At 40.9% G+C, this 20,232-nt stretch overlaps 2 protein-coding genes across 3 annotated transcripts in view; both read right to left on the minus strand.

Annotated features, from left to right (window-relative positions):
- The window catches only part of SNX20 (sorting nexin 20), a 258,470-nt gene that overhangs the window by 228,995 nt on the left and 9,243 nt on the right, over window positions 1-20,232 (minus strand). Inside the window, exon 3 of the mRNA XM_051805899.1 lies at window positions 11,027-11,191. The gene's annotated coding sequence lies outside the window, so the exon portion shown is untranslated. The remainder of the gene's footprint in view (window positions 1-11,026; window positions 11,192-20,232) is intronic.
- SALL1 (spalt like transcription factor 1) overlaps window positions 13,806-20,232 on the minus strand; it is a 15,691-nt gene continuing 9,264 nt past the window's right edge. For both annotated transcript variants that reach the window (XM_051805849.1, XM_051805850.1), the window contains exons 2-3: window positions 17,551-20,232; window positions 13,806-16,492 (exon numbers count right to left, since the gene is read on the minus strand). The exon at window positions 17,551-20,232 is cut by the window's right edge and continues 725 nt beyond it. In XM_051805849.1, coding sequence (XP_051661809.1) covers window positions 16,052-16,492; window positions 17,551-20,232 — 3,123 coding nt within the window. In that variant the 3' untranslated portion in view covers window positions 13,806-16,051. The remainder of the gene's footprint in view (window positions 16,493-17,550) is intronic.

Here is a 20,232-nt window from a genome sequence, read left to right on the forward strand (position 1 = left end):
TCCACGAAAGTTCCAAAAATGTTCATTAAGACAAATAGCACAAAAGTAAAATATTTCAGTTGAAATCAAATGTATGCTCATGTCCCCCTTGCACATGAAATCTACATGTCAACAAAACCCTTCTACACTCCAGTACAGAGACAGAAATCTGCTGCAGGTCTGGATGTGGCTGACACCAGTGCATGTCCTCCCTTTGAAACCATAATATTCCCTGTACTGTTTATATAAATTGATCTCACTTTTCTCTGCAGTAAAAGAAGCTGTAGCAAGAAAGTAACAGAAACTTAGAAGTTTGGAAGAATAGAGAAGGCTGTCATCTAAGATGGCACAGGAAACAGAAACAGTTATGTTTTGAAGCCAGGTGGGTAACACAACCTTTGGGAAGTGGAGAGAGAAGAGGAAGCACTAGAATTGACTAATTCAGTAAGTAGAAAGAGTTATATATTTCACTTTTTCATCAGCAATACTTGACAGCAGTTAACTTCATTTCCCAAGCCTCCAAATGGTTAGAGTAGTCGATGAGCACATATAGCTTATTCACATCTTGAATTGCAGAAAGTAATCCATTACAGCATCAACAACAATAAACTAGTCAGCTATATTGAAATTAAATATTCCATTGGAGCAAATACATACATGTAACAGCTGGTAAGTCATACTGCTAGCAGCTTTAGGAAGAAATCATTGCATTGTTTGTTTATGTTTTAACTGGTTTTTAAGCCTTCAGCACTGTGATTTTTTTTTAATGGGAAGATGAGAGATTATACAAAGTTTACTTGGTTACAAAATACCATCTATCTCTACATCAATATGCTGCTACAGCATAGTTTCTTCTGCTGCTATAAGTTGTCTATAAGCATTTATCCACTATTCCACTTCATTCACCCACTTCCATGCTTCCAAAATCTACTGGGTATGCTTTCAGGTTAGGCATATGAAAATCTTACTCAATATGGTTGAAAACATGAATATAAATGGATGATTCTCCATTGGTACAAATACTTTATGGAATTCAATAGGACTGTTTAGTGTGCTTCACAGGTTAGTAATATTTTCTTCACACAGACAAGTATAAATGCTTTGGTGTTTAGTTTGGTAGCCTAAACAATCCATTTCCTCCATTGAAAAATCTTGCAACAACTCATTAAACAAGCTGAAATAAATATAAGATACTAGGAAATGTTAAGGGTGACACACAAAGCAAATTTCCTTAAATGCCACACAAGTGACTATCACCCTCTGCAGAACTACATTTTTAGCAATTGTTTTAATTCCCTTTTTACTTCTTTTGTAGACACTTCAAATGTTCTGGTACTACACTGATGCTCCTAGAAGTTCTTACCCTGCTTTAATATCAGTATGGTAAAGCCAGCAGAACATATTTTTTTGTATAGGTTCAACTACTGTAGCATTTTGGACATGGTTATAGCTTAATCTGCTTTTTAATCTGACAACTTTGACAACAGTATCTTCTACTACAATTATAATAGTAGTGCTTGGACTAGTATGGCTTTACCCTCCATAGGGATACCTTTCTACTGGCAAAGTACTTCATAAATTACCTGCCTATGTACAGGTAAAGGAATTAAAATATGATATACTGGTACTAAAAGCAGCTCAGGTATTGATATCAATATCATATATATAAATATATGATTCAGTATCATTTTGACTTTTGCTTTGAAGCTTATATGAAACATAATTAAACAGTACCTGTAAGAGATGAGCAAACATTTGTCCAAGTTCTTAACAGCCAAAATGAGTACAGTTTATTAGTGCTACCTTGAATACTGTTGTTTTATTTTACTTCTGTTTCATTTCACAATGAAACCTAACTCAGGGGAAAGAAAAAAATTCTAATTCTCTTGTTTTATCTTCAGGGGAAATTTTGCTCCTCTGCAAGAATAATCAGCACAATTAGACTCCTAGTAAGTCTGCAATATTACGTGGCATTATTGTTGGACAGGTTTTGTGGTGACTTGTGTATGAGATTTTAATTAAGTACAGAAATAGACAAATATGGAAACATCTTTAGGTTTTAGATCCCAAAGACACAAGAAGTACTTCTTTTAAGCAGGTGTGCCTTCCTGGGCAGCTGTTTAAGATTAGTAAATTACAAGCTCAGGATTTTATTCTTAAATATGGCTAAAGAATAAACTCTTTAGTCTGGCAAGTTGGAGTCAAACTGCCACAATGAGCACCTGTTGAGAAAGCCCATTATTTGAAGCTGGGGGTTCTGGGTGAAAAGATCACTGTGAATTAATTTTGATTGCTTCACAAAACTCTACATAACAAATGGTCTCTGACAAGGGTATCAGGGGACTTCCATTTGAAGGGGAGAAAAAAAGATTTTGTTACTAGGAAGGTAACATAATCTCTGCAGTGACATTAAAACACACCAGTGGCTGCACTTGCTTGAATCTCCCTTCTGAAACAGATTGTATGTGCTTAGGTTACCAGGTATTAAGTTTTGGGAGGGAAAGAGAAACAAATGATATCAAAATCTTATCTAAAAGGTTAGCTAAAAAGAATAGGGCCATAGATTCATGAATCCTGAATTGTTAATAGTTATTTGTTTACAAGTTTAATCGCAGCCACATTTCTGTGTGTTCTGGATTGCTACATGCATGGCCAAAAAGGAGGAGGAGGAGAAAAGAATAAATTTGAAAAAAAGTTTTTGCAGTTGACTAAATAAATCAGCAGCTTTCTTGTGTGAGTTAATTCTAATAGTACGTTAAGGTAACAGTAAGGCTAATAAGACTATCTGCTAAATACCTCTCTTGCTTGGTATACAGACTATTCAATGAAGCAGTTTCTGTCTCTCTGAAAAGAAGTTTCCATCCAAAATATACAAAAGTACTACCTGTCTGTCAACCCTGATTAAATCTAAGGCCAAGCTTACCATCTGTTTGTGCAAATGAAAAGCGTAATATTCCACCAACTACTCTGCATGACCACTTTACTTAAGGGTTTCCTGCAAAATGATTTTCAGTTCATCCAGGACTTATTTTTAGAACAAAAAGAATCACCAGAAAGCACTATGCTTTTAGCTAATAATCATGATCCAGTTGACTTTATGCTTGATTTGTCAACCCTTAGCCATTAATTTTACATGAATTACAATTTCTGATTCCTTCAAAAGTGACTGTAAAAAATATATCCATATGAAGACAATAAAATGCTCATATTGACTTCCCTTTTTACATGTGTTCTGTTTTTAAGGCAACCTGAATTATATCATCATCAGGGTACTAACTGCACCCACACAAAAAATTGGATGTTACTTGATTCATAGGCTTGTGTCTATGACTAGCAAAAACACTGCAGCCATAATAAAGTCAGAATGTGGCCACATATTCTGTTAAATAAAAATAAGAGAAAAATTCGAAATAAATCAGACCCTGCACTTAGTTAATTTATGATATAGGCAGGAATCAGTCTAGTATTAGACCACCAGCCACATAATCTTTCCAACTCTTGCAGTATCTCTATGTTACACCACAGGGCACGCAATGGTCACCTGAAGAAAGAAATACAGATGCTGTTCTATTTCTTTCTAAAAACCAAACTGATATATTGTCATAAACCCAGCACAGAAATACTAGAAGTCTTCAAGCAGCGGTGCTTTGTTGTTGTAAATAAAACTGATAACCTGACTTGTTTGGAGTTGAAAGTAAACTCTGCATTGTCCAAACCCACGTCAGCTCCATTTACCTGCACACGCCTTTGCCAACACTACAGTCCTGCAGCCCTCATGTCCAGTACTCTGCCCCCCCAGAACCTTCCCAAAGATCCATGCACACAGACACTGCCTAGTATAAATTACATCTATTTGGATAATTTGAGGTATTTTTCCACCCAAGTCTTTTTTCTACGGAACTCCAGCCATCTTATACAGCTCTTAAAATTATCACTTATATCTCTTCAACCAATAGATTTATTCTCTTGCTAATTCCATTGTTCATCTAACGTAAGACATGAAGCAATTGGTAAAAGTGGAAAAAAAAAATCCCATAGATGTTTTTTATCTTACAAAAACAGAGAAAAAGATGAAGTCTTTCTAATAATGCTCCTGTGATTCTACTATAGCACACTAGAAAGGTATGAGCAGTGAGAAATATGTAATATATCATGGGGTTTTTTTCTTCATGTCCTGAAAATAAACTACAACTTTTCTATGTTGAAAAGTTCTTCCTTAAGTTAATAAAATCTGCCACTTTCCATAATGGTTGATTTGAAGAAAGTCCACAGGTGCAGTGTTCTGTTGTTCACAGCTTGGGAAGTCAAGGTTTATAATAAAAAGCCCTCTGTGTTATGGTCCTCCTTCCCCATCAATTCACATCAAGTATTATTAGAATCATCTGCCACCTCAGTGGTGCTTCCTCTGTGCTCAAACTGCAGAAGCAACGATGACATTTTACTGCTCTGCAGGTGCTGCTGTGTGTGGTCACGAACACAGAAGTGTGGCCTGCTATTGTTCCCCAGTAGCACTTTGATCTCAAACACAAAAAGCCACATAGCTGGCTGCCCTATTCATTCTTGTGTTGGGTTTATACGGGTGAGAGAAAGAAGAGGTGACAAGAGATGGGCAATCCATAATATTTATTTCAACAAATGCTTCAAATCTTTTTAAACATCATAAGAACATGGCTCATTAAACTACAACAGCCTTGAAATTGTGTTATAAAACCACAAAACAAAAATCAATACTTCTGCTGAAAAGGAGGTAATGAAATATATCGAGTTGGTTGAAAAGTGGTTTGTATGAATCATAATATTATTATGTGCACATCGCTTCTACTCCCAATACTTAAAGTTAACAAACTAGGGACTGTTTTCTATCCCATCACTTAAACAGGTGCTACAAGGTGGTATTTATCAAAGTTATTTTCCAGACTCAATGCTTCTGCCATAAATAATGCTGGGATATAGGAGGCTTAGTAAAAGGAGATCAATCCAATGCATATTTGCTACCTGAGCTTCAGCTGTTGTATTATTTCACAGTCTGATCAATACTGTGCTCTACAACAGCAAGAGAAAAAGCCACAACATCACCCTGATGAGTCACTGTAGGTTCATTACTGAACCAGAAGGAGGTAACATTTCTGATTTTATAAAGATTAAGTCTGGTAGCAGCATTTGACCCCTTTTAAATAGTTTAACTCTCTATTTCAAGTCTTTTGCAATGACTTGTCCAGATTTTCAGCAGTGTGACATAAACTCTTCTGGAATCAACACTCCCTCTGCTGAAAAAATCCTGTGAAATATTATTTAGAATTCTCTCTCATTTCTTTTAAAGTGGGGTTACTGCTCTGCAAGTTAATCCAGGGAAATTTGGTACTTAAAAATACTTTAACGCAGGCAAGCAATAATGGCATTAATATCTTTCTCAAGAGAAAAATCAACCATGAATACCTGAAAATAACAAAGAACAGAAGAGATTGAAGAAGAGATTGAATAGTAACTAAACAAGACTAGCAAAAGCCTCAACAGCTACTAGCAGCCACTGTACTCTCACTCTCCTCAGAAATAAACCCCCAAATCTGCCAAACTCTGTTTGTAATGTAATCAGGAGAAGACAGCAAAATCTTCCCATACCAAAATTAATTCATTTAAAAGGACAGTGCTACATCCACAGTGCTACATCTTTCAGGATGAAATAAAGAAGAAAACTATATATCAAAAATAAATGGATGGGGGGTGGAGAGAACTAAAAGCAGTTTTTAAGACTTGTGCAGTGTGCCTAGATTAACTATTTCCACCAAAACAGAAAATACATAGTATTAAAGAGAGTCCAAGCTGAGCTCTGGTATACAGAAAAGGATACAGAGCATAACCTGAGACTTCTGTAACTCTGACTTGCTGAGGAGAAACAAAGTGAGATCAAACCTTGATTTAAGACAAACTCGTCCAAGAAATTTCCATGGTTGCCACTGCTGTAGCCAAAAGCTTCTCTGCACATCACTTCTTATACTATGAACACTGACAGGGTGGACTGAGCCATTTCACTGCACCTCAGCCATTTCAAAGTCTCCTGTCCTGGAGATCTGTCCTCATAGATGCATGTCCATCCCATCATTTTAGATAGTTATGGTGGCACTGGAAAGACTCTAAGTGTCCACTCACCACGAGACCCTAAAAGCTTAGCTTTACACCCAGTCAGAAAAATCTCACTTCCTACAGCATGTGAGCTTCTAATCCCAGCTGGGGGCTGGTTCTGCAGAAGCTGAGGAAATGCTATCCTGTAAATGAACATCTCAACTTCCCTTTGGCATGCAGAATGAACCGGTTACTCCAATTCCAGCAGGGATCCTTTCCAAATTATGCTTTGATTTTACTACTTAACAGCAGTTGGAGAAGAGGTGCTACAGCTGGTAGCTACTGATATTTAATCTTACATTTATTTTTACTTTATTGTTTTCTATAAATAGTATTGTCTTTCACCAGTTCTACTGCTGTTAGAACCCTTTCCAGTAACTGTCACCATTACACAGAGCCTTAACCCCTGAGAGAGAAAGAAAGAAAGAAATGAGGGGGTGAAAGACGAGAGACAACTACTAATCCCAAAGAGAGACAGATCATATCATCACAGGACTCCCTGCTACTTCAGAGCATTCTACAGTAATTAGCTGTATAGAAATTTCATTTGCCTAAGGTCAAATCTCCCAAAAATGTTATTTGGAAATGCAGCAGCCTAGATTTGGCCCTCTACAAAGAGCTAAGAGTATACTGCTTCCATCTCCCCACCTGTCAGCTACAGGTGCCTGACTGCCTCATGGCTCTGTCAGCACATGGCCCCCATTGCTTGTGTACCTAAAGACTAATCACACAACAAACTAATCACTTTCCTTGGATGAGAATTAAAAAAAAAAAAAAAAATCATTACCTTTTTTGGGGAAACTGCTGGCCAGACAAGACAGGAGGCACTAGGGTGATCTCAGTGTGTTTGTTTAGGATGTTAGCTCATAACTGTCCACTGTCATGGGACTTGGGCCATGATTTTAAGTGACTTTGTGTCAACATGTTTTTAACAGCTTGATTATTAGCCAGAGTAGCACTTTCTGAAAATCATGATTCTTTGGCATGGTTTAAATTGAGCATTATATAAATTGAAATAGCAAAATAAACCATCAAACAAGTTTCAAATTTAGGCCAAATTGTAAAAGAGGTGGAGGGCTGGCGAGTTGGAAATTGCTAGCCATGTTCTTCTTGTTAATGTTGTCAATATCTAATTTTCAACTAAAAAGTAAGTCCTTCAAGATGAGCAGTAGATAAAACCAGGACTTCAGGCTATAGTTGATGGTTACTTCAGATTCCTGGTGAAATGAAACTCACTCCATTCTGTTCCTCCACAAGACAGTTAAGAACAGAACATCTAAGTGTAACTTGCTGACTTGTATGGACAGTGTTTCAAAACCCAGAGTTAACCTTTCAAGCCATGTTTAAAGTTAAAAAGATCAAAGTGGTCAAACAGAAAAAATCTCCCACAGGATCCAAAAATATTTCCTGTCTTTACATCATTCCTAGGGCTCAACAGTAGAGCAGACAATGGACATACCTATATAGCTGCCTTTCCACACATGGTTGCACTACTGTGCTTGCAATTCATATAGAACATGGAGATGTATGCTCTCTGGGGGAAAAAAAAAAAGAGGACCAGAAAATTTTGGAGACTTGCACCAAAAACACATGCAGAGGACTCCAATTTTCACACTTTATTTCAATGAACTCTCCACTACAACACACTGGCCATGAGCCCTTTCACATCTTCCTGCCTACCTCACACACTACCCTCAAACAAACCAGACAATTTCACATACTTTTTTTACTGTTTTTTCATATATGGGAAATATATAACGAGAACTCATTACCTGGAGTCCAGGTAGAAAGTTATCACTATATAAATATCACTGAAATTGGAAATCAGCTACAGGCACTTGTTTGCAAGGCAGCAAATGCAACCACTATTTCCTTATATTGTTCCCAAGATAAAGGGACCTTTTCTCTACAAGGGAAATTTTTAAAGATTGTGATTACATTAAACAGTTTAGCAAAAATACAGTACCTCTTGAGACCTTTTGCAAAATCTGATGCTTTGATCATACAAATACAGTAAAAATGTAAGCATGTATAAGATAGGATTAACTTTGAAACTGCATCTAATAAGTGGCAAATAATGTATTGAGGTACCAGAAGAGCACTTCCAGGTGTTCTGGTAGATGCTGAAATGCAAAATAACTGGTTTGTGTTGGCTATTTTACAACCATTTATATTCCCAGAGAGTAGCCATGTATGATATACACACATTGTAAAAGACTAGTCTGAACAGTTTCCTACCTAAATCTGAACAGTTTCCTATCTAAATATCCCAAATAAGCAAAAATTAAAGGTAAAGAACTGTTGTTAGCATCATTTTACACAACACATCAAGAGATTAGAGCAACTGGCCAAGGTCACATGTGTCCAGAACCAGATGAAATGTCCATTTCCTAAATTATCCCCTCACATTTTAACCACATGCAAAACGTTTACATAAGCCTCCAAGGTTCCAAATCACTCATAATTAAAATGTAATAAATTCCATTCAACAGCACTAACAATAAAGGAATATGTGTGCATCAAGCCAGTGCATACATCAGCAGATAAAGAGTGAGAACAACAAAATCCTGTGCAGGAATTAAATTTCACTATTGCTGTCAACTTTTCATTTTCACTAATGGCTTTTAAGAAAGCCGGACACTTTTCCTCAGTCCATTTTACCTTTTCCCTCTATTTGACAAATATTGATTTTCATTTCCTCCAAGTTTAAGTGCATTGAATGCTACTGTGACTGGTTTGTTTGCTTTTTTTTTTTGTGTCCCAGCTTTATTGAGGATACCAGCATGAATGCTTACAGCTTTCAAAAGAGGGAATTGGTTTAATAACTTCTTCAAATCCAGGAGAGAACACAGGAGCCCAGTCTACTTTTTCTACAGGTCATGTAAGAAAAGTGACTCTGACTCTAGGTGACCATCTAATGTCAGTAAGGAGACTGCTGCAGTAATAACCTCAGTGTTTTAAGCTGCTACTGCTGTGCTCTGTCACAACAGGACAAATTATAGAGTGTTCTCCCTCCGCTTCAGTGCAAATTAGACATACTGTCTTAAAAATGCCTTCAGTGGCACTTCAAGCTAAGTCTGTTTTGTAGACAGTTGTCCCTTTAAGAGGCTCGGTTTGGAAGGTAACACCTCATGAAATTCTGGCTCAAACAAGCCATAGCTTTATGAATTCTTTTTCGCCTGACTCACAGATACATAAGCTCAACCTCCTTTTGTAAGATGATCTCAAGCTTTGCAAACCTGCCTAGTACTGTTTGGACTCTTCCCTATCCTAAGGGCTTGTTCACCAAATAAGAAATCCCACTGTCTTTGTGGTGATATGGATGAAGAGTCCTATTCCACCCATTCAAATACAGAAGGGGGGAGAAATCTCAGTGGATAGGAATAAACATCTGGACTGAAAGGGAAAGAAAGTAGCACCTTAAAACTGCCACACATGGCATTACAGAAATTGTCTGTACAGCACTCGGGCATTCACCAGAGTCAGAAGCCAAAATAAGCTCTGCTAACAGGGATTTAACTTAGTTTACATGTATCAGCACCAGAGGCCAATGCTGGTATTAAGGGTTCCCCACAACCAAGCTAACTAGTGACCTAAGATCACAGACAGCACCGGTCTCAGCAGCAGCTCCGACACAAGTTGCTGAGAAGACTTGGTATTCAGTCTAGACAACTACACAGACATATAAACCCTTGAAATCTGTTCTGTCTCTCTCTGTAGTTTGCTATTCTCTGGATCCTCTAACCAACAGACAGATAGGGGTTCATACGAATGCACATTTTGCATTGAACATCCCCTTAGCTATTGTACATATTAAACAAATGTTAGCTTCACTATGGATTACCTGACATTTTAAAATCCTGAAGAAAATAAAGCAATTTAAAATTACTGCTAAAGGAAACTCATTTTCAAAACAGGCACTGCTTTGAAAAAATTTTTAATATTATTCATCGAGTTAGTTTCACTGGCTTCACTTTGAAATTATTTTCCTCGGAAAAGATGGGGGAAAAGAAAGAAAGAAATAGTGACCAGTGGGGTTAAATCTGTTACAGTGTGCCAGACCACTCCATTTTTTGCATTCCATATTCAATTCTAAATACTTCTTGTGTTGCACCACCTGATGCCAGGTGCTGCAGGGCTTCTGCTACACCCACCTGACATTGTGATGCTGCATTTTTAAGACCTTTAAATAATGAAAATAGACCTTTGCACTTCAGCACTGTGCTGGTCAAGAGAGCTGTCTGTACAGATGATGTGAATGTCTGCTAACATGGAGAGACTTCTTACTTTTGAAATGAAATGACACTAGAACTTTCAGGGCTGATCATTCCAGTGAGAACCTTCCTTATTACCACAGGTGATCAAGTCTAACGTGGGCATGGAAATGTTTTTGGTGTCCATCTAACCCGATTTTGAAGTTCTTTCCAAGGGTGACAATAACTTCTGAAAGTTAAGAAGAGCTTGCAGTTTGGGTTAACTAATTATTGAAAGAAGGATGACATCACTTTCCTACTCTACAACTCTGTATCAGCTGTTCTCACAGTGCACTGTGTGCCCTGAGTCTGCCACATACAAGATGTTGGCCTCGCCCACCACGCAGAGCACTGCAGAGAACAACTCTAACCCTCATGTGCATGTTCTTCACCAGCTCCAACAGTGCTAGACAGACTTGAGCACTAAAGAAAATTCCTCTTTCCTGCTCTCCTGTTTTCACTCTACTGCTCCCCTTCCCACATCATTGAGAAATTTTTTCTCTTAAGAAACTTAGTCTGTGGATTCAAAAATACATGGCTAAATTAAAAGAGAAGATAAAATGGAAACTGAAGAAACTGGTGGTAGGACAAAAAAAAAAAAAAACAAACCAAACCAACCACAATTTGAGCCAGAAACATCATTTTAATTACTAACATTCCTATATCTCACTTACCTGTGAAATATTTCAGCCACCATGTGTTTCAGGGCCTCCTGGTATCTCACATCCCTGGAACAAGGAGATCTTCCCAGGAAGGAATCACCATGCACTCATCATCTTCCAGGCATCTCCTACGCCACTGACAGTAGTCAGGATAACCATTCCGATATTAACTATAACCTGGATGTAAAACCCAGAAATATCAAATCAGAAAATCATAAACATAGCTGTCAGTAACTCTGTTCTCAGCTGAAGTTGCATACTTTTCAATTATTCCTGTTCTTTCCTATTAATATTTCCAAGTCTCTACTCCTCCTTAACATTTTGTCTAGAGATACATATTTATATGAGACCATGCTGTAGGTGAAATCTTTAAGTCATTATATTTCAACTCAGCAGTTAAGAGACATATTGCTTCCAGCTGGCATAAATAACTGTACCCACTTATTTGCAAAACATTATTTTAACTTCTGTCAACTCATATTCATGAGAGAAAGAAACCAAACAAAAAAATGCTAGTTCAATTTAAAAACAAAAAAAAAAAGACCAAAAAATACCCCAAAACCACAAGACCTGACCACAGAGAAACAAACCTGGAGAACTACTGAACACTGGCAGAGAAACAAACCTGGAGAGCTACTGAACACTGGCAAGGAGACAACAAAAAAACAACTGTCATGTTACAAAGTCTCACCTTCTCCTGCCAAGTAAAACTGACCTCCTGCAAAGACACAGCCAGGTAGTTTGTGACTTCAGGACTCTCAAAAGCAAGAAGCATGCCCCACAGAAAAGGTCAAAACAAGCAGCAACTGTTGCATTTTGATGGTCAGCAAATATTCTTTCCAAAGCAAGAACAAATCGAGACATTTGTTGCTCGCTACAGCTGGGAGTACTTGCAACCTGTTCTTGAGTCTCAAACCACAGCCCAGCCTCGGAAGAAATACCGAAATTCAACTGGCTTTTCCCCGAGAGAAGGGTTTGGGATTTGGTCGTCATCAGCACCCGAAATAAGCCAGGCAGTTTGCTGCTTCCCTTCCCTTCTCAGCCCTGCCTCGCCAACACAGAAACCTCATTCCTGCCCATCCCATGTGCTGCCCCGATCCTCTCTCTCCTCTCCGCCGGTATCGTGGGTCTTTCGGGTGAGCCCTTCACCCCCTTCACAGCCTCTCATTCCGCCTGTCCCCCAACACCTCCCCAGTCCGCCCCGTGAAGTGACACCCGCCGGGCGCTCCGCGGCCGAGCTGCGCTCCCCGCTCCGCCGAGCGCCGCGTCCTCGCTTCCCACGGCATTCGGGGAAACCCCAAGTTCCCGGGCCGTGGGCTGGCAGCAGTGCCCGGCGGGAGGGGCAGCCCTGCGGTGTCCCGGCCAGCACGGGCCGGCCGCCTCCGGCCGCTCCGCCGCCGGCCCTTCCCAAGCGGGGAAGCTTCGTACGACATTAACCCGATTTTTAAATAAATCACGCCTGTTTCTGCGCGAAGAAAATTACTCGGGATGATTAAATGAACGATCGTTGGCGCTTAAAAGAAAGGAAAAAAAATACACCACCCCACCCTTTATTTTAATGGATGATAAAATTGTGATGGGTGAGACGGAGGGGGAGGAGGGGAAAGGGGGAAGAAAACTTTGTTTCTAATGAGGAAAATGCGGCTGCGAAAACAAAACCGTAAAAAAAAAAAAATCTATTCTTGAATAAGGATTAATTCAGTGTCTGTGAATAGGAAACGCTGCGCTGGGTAATTGCAGCGAGGTAGCGCGGCTCCAGCTGCGAGGCGACGCGAGCACCTTTGTGCGCTTGCCAGGACAGCTCTGGGGAGAGGTAACTTCCCTCCGTCCCCACGGTCTGGTGTCGAGTAACGGGAAATTTAACATTCCGTGTTTCCAGAGCAAATTATTCCCTCCCCCCCCCCCCTCCACCCCCCTTTCCTTTCCCCCGCTTCCCTCGCAGGCAGCCAGCCGGGTGCTCCGCCTGACGGGGCGGGGAGCCCCGAGCCGGCCCTTGGCACCGCATCCCGCGGGCACGGGGACGGCATCCCCGGCCTCCGCAGCTCCGTTCGGGCGTGGGAGGAGGAAGGGAACGGGAAAGCCCCTCGGCAGCGAGGGGAGAACGGCCCGGGCACCCTCCGCGCAGCAGGAGGCACGGGCAGCTCCTCCCGCCGGCACCAACCTCCGCGACGGCACCGAGGGAAGCGCGGAGCGGAGCGGCGGCACCGGGGCGGGCGGGGCAGCGCCCGAGCTCATCGGGGAACCCCCGCCCCGCCGGCCCGAGGGGTGTCCCGGGGAGCCTCACCCGCCGCACAGCCCCTCACCTCAGGGAAACGCTTCGGAAAGGCTGGGGGAGAAAAGGGTCTGTGGGCTCTCGCAGGGGGCGCCGGGGCTGGGGCGAGGGAGCGCAGCCCCTGGGGCAGCTGCGGCCCCGGCGCCCCCTCGGCCCGCTGTGAACGCGGGGCGGGCTCCGCTCAGGGAACGGGGGCCGGGGGAAGGCCCTTAGGTACGAGAAAGAAAATCCCTATTTCTTTTTTTTTTGTTTTCTTCCCCCCGAAAAAAGCCAAGCGCGTTACGTTACCCAGCGGCAGGAGCATCTGGGTGCCCCGGGAGCGGCTTCCCTCGGCACCTAAAGACTCCGCTTCCGCGTGGGAAGAGGTTCCGAGGGCTGGAGTTAAAGGCACTAATGAAACTCAAGCCGTGGAAAGGAGACAAACCCTCCCGGAGCGCTGGGGGCTGCTAGCCCTTCTCTGGCAACATCTCTGTTGCACAAATCTCAACTCAATTTAAAAGGAGAATTAGTTAGTATTTCATTGATAAAATCATCAAAATCCTTTTAATTTACCTTTTTCTGAGACCAAAAGGTGACTTGGAATTCTTAAATATTCACATTGACAAGCCAGCTGGCTCTAGTGTACAACTTACATGTTAACAAAAATGCATACCATGTACCAGGTGAATCATCACATTCGAACAGGAAAAGTCCTAAAGACATGAAATCCAAGAGGTATCCAGACTACAGTGTTAATATGCAGGATTCATAATCATAGGAAGGGGAAAACTCCTCAAGAAGAGTATTTCTCACTCCAGCTCTTCAGTTTTAAATACTCTCTGATGCCCAATTTGCAACTCAAGCTGCAGGGGGAAGAGCTAAGTGATCACTTCTTGTTTAAAAAGCTGGGCAACTCCCCCCACAGTGACACTGAAGAAAATCCCATAATGCAAAACACCTGAATTTTGAAATAGTAAAAAAATATATATATAGTCACATGGACCCAAAACTGGCTATGCCTGTTGGTGGTTTTGAAGGCAGCCAATCTGATTTAGTTTCTGTTAAATAATGGTGTCAAGAGATAAAACTCTACTGGGTGAAAATTCTGGGCTGAATTCTGTTTGACAAACTCATTTGAGGTTAATAATCATTGCAGGTGTTTAAGGGAAGCCAAATCATGTGCAAGGCCAAAGCAATTAGGTTTTGTTTGGTTTTTTGTTTTTGTTTTTTTTACAATCAAGTTATAAACCCCATATAATATATGGAGGCTTGCAAGTGGGCATCTTAACACAGATATAGCAGCGTAAGCATGCCACAAACATACAATCTCATAAAATAAAATTAATATCAAATATAAAGCATTTGAACCAAATCAAGCCTTAAATGTAATAAATTATTTCCTTCAAAGGAAACTTACCTAGGCTCAATAAGGTCTTTGCTAGCAGCATTTTTTTAATAAAGAAACTAAAAATGCCAAAATATCTACAATTTTATGAGAAGGAGTTGAATAGTTAAGGAGAAATTTCCCACTATTAGGGGGTATGAAAAATATACTAGCAATTAATATGCAATACATATATGTATACCCATACTTACAAATATAAACACACACATAAAACCTGGACAGTTCATGTTAACCAAGGGAAAGGCTAAATAATACAAAATGATTACTAAATACAGGTACACTTTAAAAACACAGAGACAGCGAATTTTATCTGTTGCAAAAATGTATTTGATTACTCGAGTAAAATTACAGTATCTCTGCTGTTAGTAAGTATTAAATGTTAAAGAAACTGGACCTCTTTTCCTTTCAACTTTCCGAGAAAGTGCATGTAACAGTCCAAGGTTCCCCCTGCCCCCCCCAATACCTAATACAAAATAAACAAACACTATACTTGTTCCCTTGGTCAAGGAGTAGGGCTTGGTCTTGTAAGGAACGTATGTACATTTTAATGAAAGTGATGTCTTATTGTATATACAGGAGCATCTACAGTTGTCCACGGAAGTTGTTCAAGATGCCATACTTAGCAGCATTGTGAAAGTCCAGCACATTTTCTATAATGAATATACCTACAAGGCAAAATGTTACGTCTCAGTTTCAACTACCAAAACAACACTTCAGTATCTCCTCTAATAATCCGCGTGCTTATTACTGTACAGAAATGTATTAACATTTAAGACGACTCAAGTAAAAAGCACAATACAAATAACAGTTCAAAACGGAAAATGTTAAACCTACAAAAATTAAAGCAGTTTTAATTTTATAATAAAAATCAAAAACTGAGCTGTGTAAAGGACCCACACTGTTCAGTCTATATTCTCTCAGTCCTTTTTTTTAATTTTGTTTGGAAAAATTAAACAATGTGTTTGCTGATAAAGTTTCCAGCAGGATCAAAGTGTACATTTATATACAGATTTTTATTAGAGATCTAATGCATCACTGAGGCATCGCATCAATACCAGAGTTCATGTTAAACTGGATATAGAAAATAAGTTAATGCCAGAATAAGATCACCTAGCAGAACAGACTTGCAACTGCCATAAATGTTACAGCAAGTTTACAGCACTCTAGTCGATTAGTATTTAGTTCAAAATACGGGAGACCAAAGTTAATGCTTGCATTTGTTTGCAAAGCAAGGTTATATCACTAATAAATAAGCTCTCTTAGAACTCTAGAAGTAGAACACGGTACAAAACAAAGTCTTTGTAATGTTGGAGCCTGCAGCTTGAAAAAAGCAACCCTAGGTTGCACTATTTGCAGGAATGTTATTTATGGAGGTTTTTTTCTAATTTGTTACAATTTCTTTGTTGTCTTCCACGAAACGCGTAAAACGGAAGTTTGTCCCATTTTCGTTGCTTGCCATTTTCTCCAGACCAGCTAGAGGTGCATTGGGTTCTGAATTCTGGAGCTTCTCCAGGCTTCCTGTCAAGCCACTGATGGGAGAGCTGCCCCCGTTGCCCAGGCCTCCCGGTGCTGGAGGGATGCCGCCATTCTGGATGACAGAGATCTCGTTGGTCTTCATGGCCAAGCCATTGGACAGTGCAGCTGCATACTGGTTCCAGAAGCTGGATGGGTCTCCATTCCCTGACCGCGCAGCCAAATCCTTCTGAAACATTTCTGGGAACTTTACAGGATTGCCTCCTAGAAATGTCATGGGGCCATCTACAGAAAGTCGTCTGCCTCGTCTTGCAGGAGTACTGTTCCACATGTGAGTGCCCATGTGAACCTGGAAAGAAAGAAAGGAAGAAACAAACAAACAAAAAATAGACGTTGACAGGGATTTCAAACTTATTTTGATCACTGAGAAGGCAGGAGTCCATGAACGTGTCCAGTCTTGTTACCTAATGAATGGCATTAAAGGTAGAGGATGCAGGGCTCCATTTCCCATCCGGAATAATAAATAAACTACTTCTGGATTAGCCCATCATCATTACCCACAATACCCTGTTCTGCTGCTCAACAATGCATTGCTTCTTACTCGTTTTTTTTTTTACATGTATTTAGTTTATAATGACTTTGTGTTGTTCTGTCAATTGCAGATAGCTGCTTTCAGGGCTAGAATTGCTATGTCCACTTTCATTGCAATGGTAAGTATTGTATTTGACACCCTTTACCCTATAAACGTCCTTTTCAGACAGGTAGAAAGTATCCTTTACTGATTGCTCATTGGAGAGCCTCCTGTATAGACAGAATGGCCTGAAAGTAATTATGCACCTCACATTACCAGCAGCAACCTCTAGAGAAATACTCTGTCAACAGAAAAATGTACACAGTAAAGTGCTCAACTGGTGTTCTAAAACTTAAGTCTATTTGCTTTTTCAAACACATATCAGTAGGAAATGTTAGTTATATAATCAATTAAAGTAATGCCCATTACTTCCAGAATTATATTAATAGTTTTTTTAAACACTCATTTTACATGATAGATATGAAAAACAGCACATTCAAGAGCCTTTCACCTCTTGAAGAGATGTGTGAGTTACAAAACTCATTTCTCTGTTAATTAATACTCCTTACCATCATTTGGCTGTTCTGTTTCACACTCTACATAGACAGTCTTTGCTGGTAGATGAATTTTAATTGAGCCAAAACAGCTCATGCCTCAGACCTGCTGCCAACATGAGCACTCAGCAAGAGGCCACCTAGGTCTACCAGAGCTGACTAAACACAGTCACACCACAGATACCCAAAGGTACCACTGCTTACAACATTAATAGATGTAAAAAACTGAAAACCCCCAGGAAGGAGAAAATAAAGCCTAAGAGCAGCAAGAGGAAAAAGTACCTTCAGATTGCCTTTTGTTGTGAATGCTCTTCCACATATAGTGCAGGCAAAAGGTTTCTCACCAGTGTGTGTCCTTTCATGGATCTGCAGAGCACTGGAAGAAGAAAATGTTTTCCCACACGTGTTGCAGTAGTGCTGTTTTGGAGTTCTTCTGGGGAGAGCAGGGAGCAGCACAGGGGATGTGGCAGAGGACAGTGGCCCCGAAGAAACAAGACCAGAGGGTGCTTCTTTGCTGTCCTGAGGAGAGCCGTGCACAAAGCCGTTCACCTCAGTCTTTATGAGCGATGACAGTGTATTAGCAGGCATAACTGAAGAGTTCTGATTAGGGCCAATACTGGAGTTGGGCTCAAAAAGCTGTGATGGTAGATCTCGCATCTGATGTGTCAACATATGCTGCTTCAAATTACCCTTTGTGGAAAAGCCACGATTGCAAACTGTGCAAATAAATGGTCTCTCTTTGGTATGACTTCTGTAATGAATGTCCAAGGCACTCTGACAAGCAAATGTTTTGCCACAAATGTCACATGCAGTATTTTTAAATTTACCTCTGTCTCTGAAAGGAAAGAGCATACTCAGAGACTCTTCTTTAATTATTTTATCAGTGTTACTAGACGTCAAGTCCAAAGCACCACTGTTAGCAGGGGTTGGAGACAAACCGTTGGCAAACTCACTTGGTAAAGCTCTTACCGGTTTCTCTTCGATACTTGGTGACTTGTGGTAATCATTAGTGCTGTTGGATGGGGACAAGGCCTGCATGGAAGAGGTAGACTCTGAGACAGCAGGGCTTCCAGCACTTTGGCTTTCCATATCACCACCGACAGATGACGAATCGTTAGTCAAAACGTCCCCTTCCACTGACCCATTTTCAACCGACTTTAAGCTTGCCTGAAGTTGTTCAGCAAGTCCTGCATTGATCATCTTCATCTGATTTTCTAAAGCAGCAATACTTGACATTTCCAGGGGCAGAGGGGAAGAAGACAAGCTGTCTTGTGATGCATCCACAGATTTAGGTGTATCTGGCACGCTGCTGTCAGGACAGTCTTCCATATTCTCGTCTGAGAAGTTGTCTATATCATCAAAATTCTTATCATCAAAAGATCCCGTATCTGATTCCATTGACTCCGGATAGTTTTCTGTCACTGGGGTGTTGGGGATCTGCCCTCCCATGTGCATTCGGATATGCTGCTGTAGCACAACGGCGTTGGTGAATTTTTTCTGGCAGATTGGGCATGAATGTTGCACTCTCAGCGGGGGCATGGCACGGTGGACACTGTAATGAGTCTTTAAGTTGCCCTTAGTAGTGAAAGCACGACCACAGATTTTACATTTAAATGGCCTCTCACCGGTGTGTGTGCGGTAATGCATTTTCAGTGCGCTCTGGCAGCTGAGAACTCGGTGGCAAATGATGCACTCGTTAGGATCGGTTGCCTTTTTGTCAATGTTTTCTACCAGTTGCTGCAACTTTGATGTTTCAGATGCTGGCGTTGAATCCAACAGTCCTCCAAATGGAAATTTTGCCTTGAACTGCTCTGACATTAGAGGCATCAGTGGATTTGTAAAAGTGGCGACACCGCTGGAGCCCGAGTCTGCTGCCGGGGAGCTCACGGAGCTACTCATGTTAGTGACCGTGCTTGTGTTTTGAGGGTTTTCTTCGATTTTGCCATTTGAGGTAGGCAAAGCACCAGACTCTACCTCATCAGAAAGTCCATTGGAAATTTTTGATGTGGGATCAGCTGTTCCCGAGTCGCTCTTGACAGAGCAGGGAGGGCTAGCAGAAGGATGGCTAATGGGAATCGGCTGAGGCTCCTCAGTTTTGATGAATGGGGTCAAGCTTGGAATCGTTGGTGGGAGTGGCAGGCCAACAGAAGTTGTTAGGGTGGAGAGAACTGGCTTGCTGTCCAGCCAGCTCGTGACAGGTTTCTCTGGTGGTATAGACATCCCATAAGGAATACCCGTGCTTGTAGGAATATTGTCCAAATGCTCTGGCACCGGGTACGGATTCATTTGAATATGAGGGTATTTTTCTTTATGACGCTGAAAGTGGACTTTTAAGTTTCCCTTTGTTGAGAACCTGTTTCCACATATGTTGCATTTAAATGGCCTCTCGCCAGTGTGAGAACGTAAATGAATCTGCAAGGCACTGTCACTCCCAAACACTTTAGCACAGAACCTGCATTTATGCTTAAAGAATGCCTCATCTGAATTACTTTTTGCTTCAAAAGCAGTCACATTTGGTGGCTTGCTTTTTCTTTGCTGTGCCAAGGCAGTCAAGGAGTTTAAATCCTCTGCAGGTGTTCCAATATTGGACAAGGGACTGGAGAAAACAGAGTTACTAGGGGTGGGCTGAGGTAGAAGTGGATTAGATGCAGGACTTAATAAACTGCTTATTGCAAAAGCTGGTGAAGATGATGCTGATACTGGTGGGTTGTTGAGCTGTGAGCCACCAATAGTTGAAGCCACTTTTTCTGAGGACGGTGTTGTAACTGCTGCTGCCAATATGTTAATATTTGGAGAAGAGCCACTATTGGATGGAATTAGAGTGTTGCCAGGGTTGCTCTGAGGTAGCTGTATAGGGGGTAGCTGTTTCACACCACTGATGCTGGCAGATTGACTAGCAAGGCTTTGTGCTAATCCAGCTGCTGCAGCCAGCTGCTGGGATAAATGGGAACTTAACGTGGACAA

This window comes from Manacus candei, unplaced genomic scaffold (genome assembly GCF_025592945.1).
Source record: "Manacus candei isolate 608988 ecotype Guabito, Panama unplaced genomic scaffold, ASM2559294v1 h1tg000065l, whole genome shotgun sequence".
Lineage (NCBI taxonomy): Eukaryota > Metazoa > Chordata > Aves > Passeriformes > Pipridae > Manacus > Manacus candei.